The sequence below is a fragment of the Myotis nattereri genome (genome assembly GCF_964212035.1).
Source record: "Myotis nattereri genome assembly, chromosome: 4".
Classification (NCBI taxonomy): Eukaryota; Metazoa; Chordata; class Mammalia; order Chiroptera; family Vespertilionidae; genus Myotis; species Myotis nattereri.
In genome coordinates, this window is record NC_138079.1 from 88,661,841 (window position 1) to 88,674,095 (window position 12,255).

The 12,255-nt window shown below is 37.5% G+C and overlaps 1 protein-coding gene across 2 annotated transcripts in view; it reads left to right on the forward strand.

The window, feature by feature from the left end:
* Window positions 1-12,255, forward strand: part of SMG1 (SMG1 nonsense mediated mRNA decay associated PI3K related kinase) — a 109,289-nt gene that overhangs the window by 54,096 nt on the left and 42,938 nt on the right. For both annotated transcript variants that reach the window (XM_081089851.1, XM_081089852.1), the window contains exons 22-29: window positions 96-257; window positions 1,072-1,226; window positions 3,736-3,878; window positions 4,022-4,223; window positions 8,586-8,695; window positions 9,337-9,484; window positions 10,100-10,259; window positions 10,997-11,117. In XM_081089851.1, the coding sequence (XP_080945977.1) occupies window positions 96-257; window positions 1,072-1,226; window positions 3,736-3,878; window positions 4,022-4,223; window positions 8,586-8,695; window positions 9,337-9,484; window positions 10,100-10,259; window positions 10,997-11,117 (1,201 nt within the window). The remainder of the gene's footprint in view (window positions 1-95; window positions 258-1,071; window positions 1,227-3,735; window positions 3,879-4,021; window positions 4,224-8,585; window positions 8,696-9,336; window positions 9,485-10,099; window positions 10,260-10,996; window positions 11,118-12,255) is intronic.

Below are 12,255 nucleotides of genomic sequence, written 5' to 3' on the forward strand. Positions count from 1 at the left end.
TAGAGCCGACTTCACAGTAGACTTATATATTTGTTGTATGTATGTGTGAGACATTTGAACCTATAATTTGAACCTGTTTTCTTTTTATTCTAAAGGTCATTAGAACTTTTTTCTATACCAATCGTCAAACTTGTCAAGACTGGCTGACTCGGATTCGACTCTCCATCATGAGAGTTGGATTGTTGGCAGGTCAGCCTGCTGTGACAGTGAGACATGGCTTTGACTTGCTTTCAGAAATGAAGACAAATCTATCTCAGGTAAAGTGGTGTGTTTGGAGTTAATTTTAAATCTGTTGGATAGAAAAACTTGGGTTTAATTCCTTTGCTATTATTTAATTAATCCATGGGTAAAATAAATGAACACTTTTATTCATTTTCAAAGTTTTTGATCTAATGTTTCATAAAAGCAGTAACTTCCAAAGTCACTTATTCATATTTTAGACTTAGAACATGTCAAAATATGCATTACTTATACATAAGGTTGGAACATTAAAGATAATTAATTCTAAGAAATTTGTCTATAGAAGAAATGATTTTTATAAGTTATAATGATAATAGTATAATGCGTAGAAAAGTATATGTAAATTGTATTGTATGCAGAAGTATATATAATAATAATATTGCAATATATGGGAAAAGTGCTGGGTTTTAAGTGGGCTCAATAAGTGGGATCCAAATATAACAAATGTTTGCTAATGAAGGTAATGTCAGGTAATATTCAGAGACATGAAATTAATCATCTTTTAATTCATGTTTACATTTAATTTGGCTTTTATTTACTTCATGTGTTACTCCTACAGACGCCATAGTTTAAACATTGGGGAACTTTTTATTTTGTAAAGATTAACACCCATGTACTATTAAGGTTCTGTCAGTCACCTTTTGTAGCTACATTATATATTAAATTTTAAGAATTATACCCTAAATATTGTAATATCATGGTTGTTAAAATAATTAAGTACATTTGACCTTAAATAGGCTTTGATTATGACCAGTAGTTGTAAATTTAGAAGAGATTTTGAATTTAATGGTATTGATTCCTGAGTTTAATTTTTCTGAGTGCCATTTTCAGGGGAATGAATTGGAAGTTACCATCATGATGGTGGTAGAAGCACTGTGTGAACTTCATTGTCCTGAAGCAATACAGGGAATTGCTGTATGGTCATCTTCCATTGTTGGGAAAAATCTTCTTTGGATTAACTCAGTGGCCCAACAGGCTGAAGGGAGGTAAGTTGGGAGGAAGGAAATGGGTGATAGAATTTCTTTATGTTTAAATCATTTGTATTACTGGCTAACATTGTATTTAAATGCTAAAACAACTTTGATCAATTTTAGCAGTTGGAACTTGCTTATAAATCATTTTACTAGGACACATCTTCATTCTGTCTGTAGTAGCAAAATTAAGTGTCTTTCTTATTTGTGAATTAATAAGAATTCTTCCTTAAAACAAGATCTGCCAATTATTTGGTTTATAAATACTTTTGAACTTGATCCTTAATTAATAACCTTTCACATCAGTCTGGTACAAACTATCCTTTATGGCTGGAGTAATTGCTTATTAGCCCTGTACACTTAACATTCAGACTCATTCGATTTCTCTAGATAAATGAGAATGTACCATAATCTGTGTACATTGATGTAAGTTTTATCAAATCTGTAAAATGTAGGAAAAAAAATAAAAGAACTGTTCATAATTCCATCTCCTAATGGTAACTGTAGTTTTCGAGTATATGCCTTTTTGTTCTTTTATCTTTTCATGTCGTTTTCTCACCTCTTTACACAGAAATAGCAGTGTTTTTGCTGGCCACATGTTTTTGCTTTTTCCACTGAGCAATATTTTAAAAAGTACTTTGCCATGTTAAAATATTCTACAATATGATTTTTAACATCACAGTTATATTTATATGTGAATATACCCGAATTTAACATCCCTGTTGTTGGGCAATAAGGTTGTTTCTGTTGTTTGTTTTTTTACTACACCTTCATTTTTTTAAAAAATATATTTTTATTGATTTCAGAGAGGAAGGGAGAAGGAGAGAGAGATGGAAACATCAATGATGGAAAGAATCATTGATTGGCTGCCTCCTGCACGCCCCCTACTGAGGATCGAGCCCGCAACTCTGGCATGTGCCTTAGACTGGAATCGAACCCAGGACCCTTCAGTCCACAGACTGATGCTCTGTCCACTGAGCCAAACCAACTAGGACTTTACTACACCTTCTTCTTCTTCTTCTTTCTTTTTTTTTTTTTTAAACAATATGTAATTAGCCCTAACCGGTTTGGCTCAGTGGATAGAGCATCGGCCTGCGGATTGAAAGGTCCCAGGTTCGATTCCGGTCAAGGGCATGTACTTTGGTTGCGGGCACATCCCCAGTAGGTGGTGTGCAGGAGGCAGCTGATCGATGTTTCTCTCTCATCGATGTTTCTAACTCTCTATCCCTCTCCCTTCCTCTCTGTAAGAAATCAATAAAATATATTTAAAAAAAATAAACAATATGCAATTATATATGTGTTTTCCAGTGGTCTTTTTTTTTGTTATTAATATATTTTATTGACTTTTTACAGAGAGGAAGGGAGAGGGATAGAGAGTTAGAAACATCGATCAGCTGCCTCCTGCACACCCCCTACTGGGGATGTGCCCGCAACCAAGGTACATGCCCTTGACCGGAATCGAACCTGGGACCTTTCAGTCCGCAGGCCGATGCTCTATCCACTGAGCCAAACCAGTTAGAGCATTACTACACCTTCTTAATACACCTTGGCATTTAGCTATTTGCTCATAGTTGTGGTTATTTTCTTTGAATTCATTTCTACAAGCTGATTTACTAGAAGAAAGGCTATGATATATACTAAGTTACCCTACAGAAAAGTTTATTCCAATTTAAATCCCTAACAGTAGAGAATACCTTATCTTCACCTTTGTGAACACTGAGTGTCACCGAGAAACAAGAACCCGGTCACCATCATCATTGAAAATATTTGTTTTATTTTACATTGCTTTATTTTTTTTAATTAAAAAATATATTTTTTATTGATTTCAGAGAGGAAGTGGGTGGCGGGGGGGAGACATCAGTGATGAGAGAGAATCATTGCCTGCCCCCTACTGGGATTCGAGTCCACAACCCAGGCATGTGCCCTCGAACTGTGACCTCCTGGTTCATGGGTGGACTCTCAACCACTGACCCACACTGCCCTGGCTACATTGCTTTATTAATGGTTAATAGTAAACCTTATCTCTGTGTGCTATATTGATCATTTGTGATTTTTGAAAACCCAGATTAAGTTTTCATGGCCTCTCATTTTTTTCTTTATTGATCTGTGAAATTTTAATATACACCAAGATTATTGATGCTATATAATTTCTTGACTTGTAATTTGCTTTTAGTGTTTATGGTGGGGGTTTTTTATACCCAAAAGTTTCAGGTTATTATGCCATTAGATCTGTTACTTTATGGATTCTTTTCTTGTATTTCTTTTTCTATTAGCCTTTGCACACATTGAGATCAGATATTTATCCAAATATTTTCTGTTATTTTTTGCTATCTTTTTTTCAACATTTAACAATGTAATTTATTTTCAGTTGTTGGGAGGAAGAGATCTAATTTTTTGCACGCCCCACGCAAAATAATCAACTAATTATCTAGCTCAGTTTATTGAGTGATTCATTCTTTCAAGTTTTTATGGAAATGAATATGTGGATAATTTAAAAATAAGGCTGTCTCAATTTGCATTGAAGGTTTGAAAAGGCCTCTGTGGAGTACCAGGAGCATCTGTGTGCCATGACAGGGGTTGATTGCTGCATCTCCAGTTTCGACAAATCTGTTCTTACATTGGCCAATGCCGGGCGAAATAGCGCCAGCCCGAAACATTCTCTAAACGGTGAGTATTCAAACATTTAAATAAAAGTAGTCATCAAATAACTTATACTGATGATCTTACTGCATGCTTTTAAATTTCTGCACTCTGATATATTCATAACTGCTCTGGATCTCTCTATATGTATTATAAATACTTTCACTCAGGTGACTCCAGGAAATCTTTGTTGTCCAAACCACCTGACTCTTCCCCTGAGGTTATAAATTATTTGGGAAATAAAGCATGTGAGTGTTACATTTCAATTGCTGATTGGGCTGCTGTACAGGAATGGCAGAATGCTATCCACGACTTGAAAAAGAGTACCAGCAGTACTTCTCTCAACCTAAAAGCGGATTTCAACTATATAAAGTAAGGATTTTTTTTCAGTTGTAAATTATGATACTTAACCCCATTAAACAAATTTTCAGTAACTTTAAAGGCTTCCTCTGTGGCAGAAAAATGTTGAAATTGGTCATATCTATTATTGCAAGATGGTTGTAGCTCTAATGCTGCATTCTAAAAACGACTATAGTGAGAAACCAACATTAGAAGTGAGGAGGGCATTCATGCTATGCGAAAACAGACTCATAATTGTTGAAACAGTTATTTGGTGTGATTCTCAGAGCCTATTCAAGTGAGGAGGGCATTCATGCTATGCGAAAACAGACTCATAATTGTTGAAACAGTTACTTGGTATGATTCTCAGCCTATTCCTATTCTAAAATAAAACTGAATATAGAGTAGTCCCCCCGCCTCCCACCTTATCCATAGGGGATACTTTCCAAGACCCCCAGTAAATGCCTGAAACTGCAGATATTACCAAACCGTGTACGTACTTTTTCCTATACATACATAACCAATGATAAAGATAAATTAAGCAGAGTAAGAGCTTAACAACAATAACTAATAATCAAATAGAACAGTTATAATAATATATTGTAATAAAGGTTATGTGAATATGATATGACTCTTGTCTCTCATCTGATAACTTACTGATAACTTAGATGGCTACTAAGTATACATGGGCAGGTAGTGTATACATGTGGATATCTGGACAAAGGGATGATTCCCGTCCCAAGTGGGATGGTGTGAGATTTCATCATGCTGCTCAGAACAGTGTACAATTTAAAACTCATGAATAGTTTATTTCTGTAATTTTCCTTTTAACATTTTCGGACCACTGTTGACCGTGGGTAAGTGAAACTGTGTCCTAGCTGGTTTGACTCAGCGGATAGAGCGTCTGCCTGCAGACTAAAGGGTCCTGGGTTCGATTCCAGTCAAAGGCACGTCCCTGGGTTGCAGGCTCGATCCCCAGTAGGGGGGCATGGAGGAGGCAACCAATCAATGATTCTCTCTCATTGATGTTTCTGTCTGTCTCTCCCTCTCCCTTCCTCTCTGAAATCAATAAAAAATATATATATTTTTTAAAAAAGTGAAACCATGAATAAGGGACTATTATAAAGATAAATTTGTCACTGCTTTAGAAAGGATCACATTTGATGGCTTTGTTTCTAAATTAGATATGAATACAGTAAATCCTCACTGATATCATTGATAGGTTCTTGGAAATTGGCTTTTAAGTGAAGTGAAATAACATGTAAGGAAACTAATTTTATTATAGGCTAACTAGAGGCCTGGTGCACAGTTGGGGCTGGGAGGGACATGGGAGATTGGCCAGCTGGGGAGGGACCATGGGAGGGGTTCAGGGCGTGTCTGGCCCATTTCACTCAGTCCTGATTAGCCAGACCCCAGCAGCAAGCTAACCTACCAGTCGGAGTGTCTACCCGCTGGTGGTCAGTGCACGTCGTAGTGAGCGGTTGAGCTGCCTTAGTATATCATTAACATATTACACTGATTGTTTGAACAGACGACCAAACACTTAGCGTATTAGGCTTTTATTATATAGGATTAATATAAATAAAGTTAAGTTCCTATCACAAAAGCATCAAACTTCTAAGTCAAGACCCAAAACCCTTCTAATATTAAACATTGACATAAATGTGAGCTATAAATACATTTTTGAAAGGTTAATAAAAACAAATAACCAAGTAAAAATTAGTAATAAAAAGAAATGTGTGAAAAGGACTTTGACCCCTAATGAGCTAAAAAAAAATCGTATGGTGGAATTTGAACAGGAATGGCATGTTATGATCTGTGTTAGTGGTTCACTCTGCTGTGTTGTAAAGAGACAGGAGATGTGGGGGCAAGGATAGCATATAGACCATTAATTTGTGGCCTTAAAAGTAGAGGGAGGAGAAAACATACTATTGAAGTAGGAACGCACAAAGAACAATGAGGCATGTTTAAGAAAAGTGTTTGTGAAACATGCAGATGAGATTAAGTATGCAGTTAAGAATTGGATTTGGAACTAAGGAGGAAAATCTAAGCTAGAGAGAGATGTGGGGATCGTGAGCATATAGGTAATAATTAAGGGCATGACTCTATACTCTGGAGCCCTTATAAACCACCAACCACAGGTAAAGCTCTGGAGAAGAGTGAGTAAAAATGAAAGTGTGCCAAGAGGGCTCAGAATCCTTTTGAGCATCTGTTAAGGGATGTGGAAGGAGCCATTAAAGAGAACACAAGGACATTGAGAAAGGAAGTGTGGGAGATGAGAGCCAGAGTGGAATAGTCAGCCTTGTCAGAAGCTCCAGGATGCAAGCAAGAAGAGTTTTGTAGAGAGAGAAGGAGAAACAGCCAGGTTGAATACTGTTGGTGGAGAAATTTGAAAGTGAAAAGCATTAGGTAGGTTAATTGGGTAGTGAGTTTTTCTTCCTTTTTTTTTGTTGTTAATCCTCACCCGAGGATATTTTTCCATTGGTTTTTAGAGAAAGTAGAAAGGTGAGGGAGAGACAGAGAGAAATATCGATGTGAGAGAGATACATCAATTGGTTGCCTTTTGCATGCATGCACCCTGACCAGGACCGGGAAACCTGCAACCAAGGTACGTGCCCTTGACCTGAATTGAAACCGGGACCCTTTAGTCTGTGGGCCGATGCTCTATCCACTGAGCCAAACTGGCTAGAGCAGTAGTGAGTTTTTCTTGAAGTCTAGTGGAAGAAGCTGTGGCTGAAGTAGAATATTATGTGTTTATTTTAAATACTAGAGGCCCGGTGCACAAAAATTTGTGTACGGGAGGGAGTGTAGGGGGGTGTCTCTTAGCCCCACTTGTGCCCTCTCATAGTCTGGGACCCCTTGGGTGATAACCACTTGCTGGCTTAGGCCCGCTCCCCAGGTGGCAGATGGCAGGTCCAATCCCTCAGTGCCTGCCCCGCCTCCCCGGGTCGCAGATAGCAGGCCCGGATGGCGGCAGGGCAGGCGCAGGCGCAGGCGAGATGGCGCTGTCCTGCCCTGCCTGCAGTATGCAAATTAGCCGCCATCTTTGTTGGTTAATTTGCATATTGTGCTGATTAGCCAATGGGAGGCATAGCGAAGGTACGGTCAGTTACCATGTTTGTCTATTATTAGATAGGATATGATTGGTGAGATTAAGTGTTCTTTTAGACAAAGGGCGAGGAGACACTAGAAAGCAGAGGTTGAAGAAACAGGGTAAAGAACGTTGATTAAAGGAGTAACTGAACCCCACCTTTTCTGTGCCTTAAGGTAATCAGTTAAAGTTAGATACAGATAGTTTTGGGAGTAGATGGTAGGTTGGGTAAGGTTAGAGGAAATTAAAGCTTGTGGTTTTTGTTCCTTCTTTTTTTTATTTTCCTAAGAAGCCAGTCATTAGCTGAAAGTGTGAGGGCATTGTAGAGTATAGTGGGCATAGGCGGAACTTGCCACTGGAGAAGACTTAGACCCTGTAGTGGCAGAAGGGTAAGTGTTTTGACAGTTCATCAGCCATACGGCTCACCTGAGAGGCTGGTGATTACGTTGAGCCAGGTGTGTGGCTTATTAAGGTAGAAGCAGGTACAGTCAAGTGATGTCTATTTGCAGTGCTGGATTCAGGCTGAGATGTAAGGGAAGCAACACAGTGAGGGGGATAGGAAAAGATGAGTGATTCACAGAGAAGAGATTAAGAAACTAAGTCATCTTGGTTAGAGAGCAGCTACAATAGGAATGGGAACAGGGTCAGGGCTCTGAAAGTAGCAGTGAGGAGCTAGAAGGTGAGGCCTCTCATCTTGGCATTGATGCTCCAGGACTATAGGAGGATGTTTCAGAGGGTTCACCATTTTCAGGTAAGGGAAGGAGATGGAAAGGAAGACTTCCTTAAAAGAAGAGAAAACAGATTCAATGAAGCATAGGAAAGGTAGAAAGGGACGGGGGAGGGGTGTCAGCAGTGAATGAAGGCAGGACTAGGATATAAGATTGAAATAGTAGAGACCTACAGGGTCCTGGGCTTTAGATGATGGGTGAGGCCCTATAGGATGTCTGGTGATAGCTTGGGGAGAACTAGATGTTAAAGTTGCCCTGCAGAAGTCCACTGCCAGTTTGTTGGAGGGGCTTCAATGAAAATAGGCGCATGCAAAAAGAGGAAGGCGACATGGAGGGGTGAGCATGCTAAACTGCGTAATATCTAAAGCTGTGACTTTCCGGTTTGCCAGTCCAATTTTAGTGCTAATTAAGATGGTAGTCACATCTTCAAAATAAAAATAAAATGGTGGCCTCTGTGGAAAGAGCTTCATCAAAAGAATGCTGAGTAATTTTGCTGTATTTTTTTAGAAAAAATTTTTTAATGGTTCCACAGGCTGGATAGGGTGTAATACAAGCTAACCTATATTTTAATTACAGATCACTAAGCAGTTTTGAGTCTGGAGAATTTGTTGAATGTACTGAGCAATTAGAACTGTTACCAGGAGAAAATATCAATCTACTTGCTGGAGGATCAAAAGAAAAAATAGGTATTTGAGATAACTTTTATTCACAAGTTGCTCAAAATGTTTGGCTTTTAGGATTTTACTGGGAAATCTGGGAAGTTATTGTTTATGAACTTTGGGGCAGAGTTCCATGCAAATCAGCTTAAAATTTAGGACTGTTCTGTTTATTTGGCAAATAAATAGTTTAAAATTAAGCAAACTTTAAAAAGTAATACTTTGAAATTTACCTAGCCAATTTGCTTGAAAAAGCATGAGTAGTGTTTAAACTAAATATATTTTGTGCTTGACATCTTGATGTGGTTCATTAATTAAGTTTTTTATCACAACTGAAAAATTTTGTATAATGTATACTATAGTATTGAGTAATTTGTGTGGTAGCATTGATTTGCTAGATTCAGTAAGATTTGCCAAAGTAGCTCTAGATTAACCCCTATGAATAGTGATGTACTGATTTCTAAGCCTTGAAATGAACTCATTTGGGGGAGTTCTAAATTAAAATTTTATATAAAGAATAATTTTCATAGGTATCAAAAATAGTATTTAGTTGTTTGAAACTAATATGAAAGGAGGTATTAATTGATAATTTCTTAACACTGTCAAAATATCTTATTATTTGTACATTAAAAGTGAATTAACTTTTAATGGAATCTATTTAACTTATGTAGATATGAAAAAACTGCTTCCTAACATGTTGAGTCCAGATCCAAGGGAACTCCAGAAAGCCATTGAAGTTCAGTTGTTAAGAAGCTCTGTTTGTTTGGCAACTGCTTTAAACCACCTAGAGCAAGATCAGAAGTGGCAGCCTGTCACTGAGTAAGTGGAATCCTAAGGAGGTGAATGTGCATTACATATGCGCTAGAGGCCCGGTGCACGGAATTTGTGCGCGCGGGACGGGGCAGGGCGGGTCCCCTTAGCCCACCCTGCACCCTCTCCAATCCGGGACTGCTGGCTCCTAACCGCTCACCTGCCTGCCTGCCTGCCTGATCGCCCCTCACTGCCCCCCCACACCACCTGGTTGCCCCACGCAGCCTTTTCTGTTGTCTGGTTGTTTTGGTTGTGACAGTTGCTTAGGCTTTTATATAGATAGATAATTCACAACAAATGTATGTACTCTGGTGGGGTGAGGCAGTTAACAGAGCACTACAGTGCTAGTTGTGATACCTTCATTTCGTTGTAGAAGTTGTATATGTGAATGCCACTTGCCAATATACACTGAAGTTGACAGTAAATAAAATATAACTCCCCCTCCCCCCAGAAGCAAATGCCCTGACTTGCTTATATCATTTTACTAAAGAGCGGGCCAGATCCTCTTCCTTTCCTCACTTTGGATGCCAATATGGAAGCATCTTATCAAACTGCTTTATGCCCTTTAGTGGTTACAAGTTGAGACATCTCATTAATTAATTAATAATAAATATTTTGTTTCAGAAACATGGTAAAGTACTTGAAGCAAACCTCACGTATAGCTATTGGACCACTGAGACTTTCTACTTTGACAGTCTCCCAATCTCTTCCAGTTCTGAGTACCTTACAGCTGTATTGCTCTTTTGCTTTGGAGAACACAGTTTCTAACAGACTTTCTACAGAGGTGTGTATATCTTTACCAGGATATTCTTTCAGTCATCAATAGGCACTCGTGTAGAGCAAAGACTATTTTTCAATTTAAATAGCATTTGTGGGTTTTGTTTGGACAAGCTAGCAAATACAGAAATCTGAAATGCCATTTTCAGGCAGATCTTAATTTGAGAAGTGTGTAAGGCAGATCGAAGAACCTAAGATACATAATCTCAAGGATGCTAATTGCTTAATTTTTTTCTTTTTCTTTTTGGACAAGATGTTAGTGTACATAAACATATCTTCCTTGGGCAGATTATATAAACTTTAGATTTGACTAAAATGAAGACATTCTCTCCTTTTCCCAGATAGGTTAAAGTTTAGTCAGAGATAAGCTCTTCCCAAAGGAATTATAATCTTTGAAAATGTGTTTATGAAGAAATAGTTTTATATGTTTCTGTAATTTAGCCTCTGCTTTACAGTAAATATGCTGTTTATTTTTTATAAAAATTGTGTACTTTATTGATAAGTATATTGATAAGTTGGATTTACATTCTGAAAAACAATTTTTTTGGGGGGTAAAACAAAGTTTTCTCTTAGAGTGTCTTTTCCTCCTGTGATTAGAAGATAAAATGAAGAAAGAGGAGAGTTTAATGTATATAAACCTGAAGTAGAGCTGAGGTAGCTGTCCTACCGGGGTGTAACTAAACTCAGTCTACAAACATGTAAGGAGCCTATTTCCATTAAGGAGTTTTGGTTTTTCCCTGGCAGGACTGTCTTATTCCACTCTTCAGTGAAGCTTTGCGTTCATGTAAACAACATGATGTGAGGCCGTGGATGCAGGCATTAAGATATACCATGTACCAGAGTCAGTTGTTGGAGAAAATAAAAGGTAACTAGGTTTATTTAAGAAATAGATTTATTGAGATATAATTTACACATTATAAGTGTATAGTTCTTTGACTTTTAACACATCCTCACCTGTGTAAACACCAATAAAATAAAAATATAGAACATTTATCTACTCCAAAAGGTTTCTTTATGTCTTTTCCAGTTATCTCTCCCATCTGCCCATCCCAGGCAACCACTGATTTGCTTTCTATCACTATAGACTAGTCCTGTCTTTACTAAAGCTTTATATAAATGGAATCATAAAATATGCTCTCTTGTGTCTGACTTGCTTGCTTAGTATTTTATTTTTAAGGGTCACGCATAGTACAAGTATCAGTGTGGTCCTTCCTGTTGTTGAGTAGAATCCATTGTATGGATATACCACAATTTGTTTATCTGTTGACCCTTTAATGGATGTTTGAGTTCTCAAAATTGGGCTACTATGTACCAAGCTGCTGTGAATTTCATGTACAAGTCTTTGGGTGGACATGTATTTGTATTTTTCTTGTAAATGTCTAGGAGTAGGGTTGTTGGGTCATATGGTTTTACTTTCAAAATAGTTTGGCAGATTCTTATAAACTGGTTGTACATATTGCATTCCTCTGGCATTGCATTGTTGGGGTTGTCAGTCTTTAATTTTAGTCCCTGGAGTGTGTATATAGTAGTATCTTGTGGTATTTACATTTTCCTGATGATTAGTGATGTTGAGTATCTTTTTATTTGCACAGTGGCCATTGTATATCTTATATTCTGTAAAGTGTTTAGATCTGGTCAATTTCTAATAGTCATAAGACTTGTTTATGTGTTTGGGGTATAGATTCTTTATCAGATATAATACACTATAAATGTTAAATTTAAACACTCCAAAGGAATAGGTAGAAAAATGTGTCATTTCTAAGAAAGAATGTCTATCATGTTAAAGGGATGACAATAATTTTCCTTTATTGCTCTAAAATGGAAAACTTGCCAGAAATCTGTTGAATTTTAGTTGGAAATGTCGTAGCTGGGATTACTGAGTAAATCTGAATGTTAAATTTCAACTATGCTAATGCTGGGATATGCACTTGCATTGCAGGGTGATTATTGGTAAGTGTGACTCATACCCTTAATGTCATAGAGACCTGGGTTTGGATCTTTAG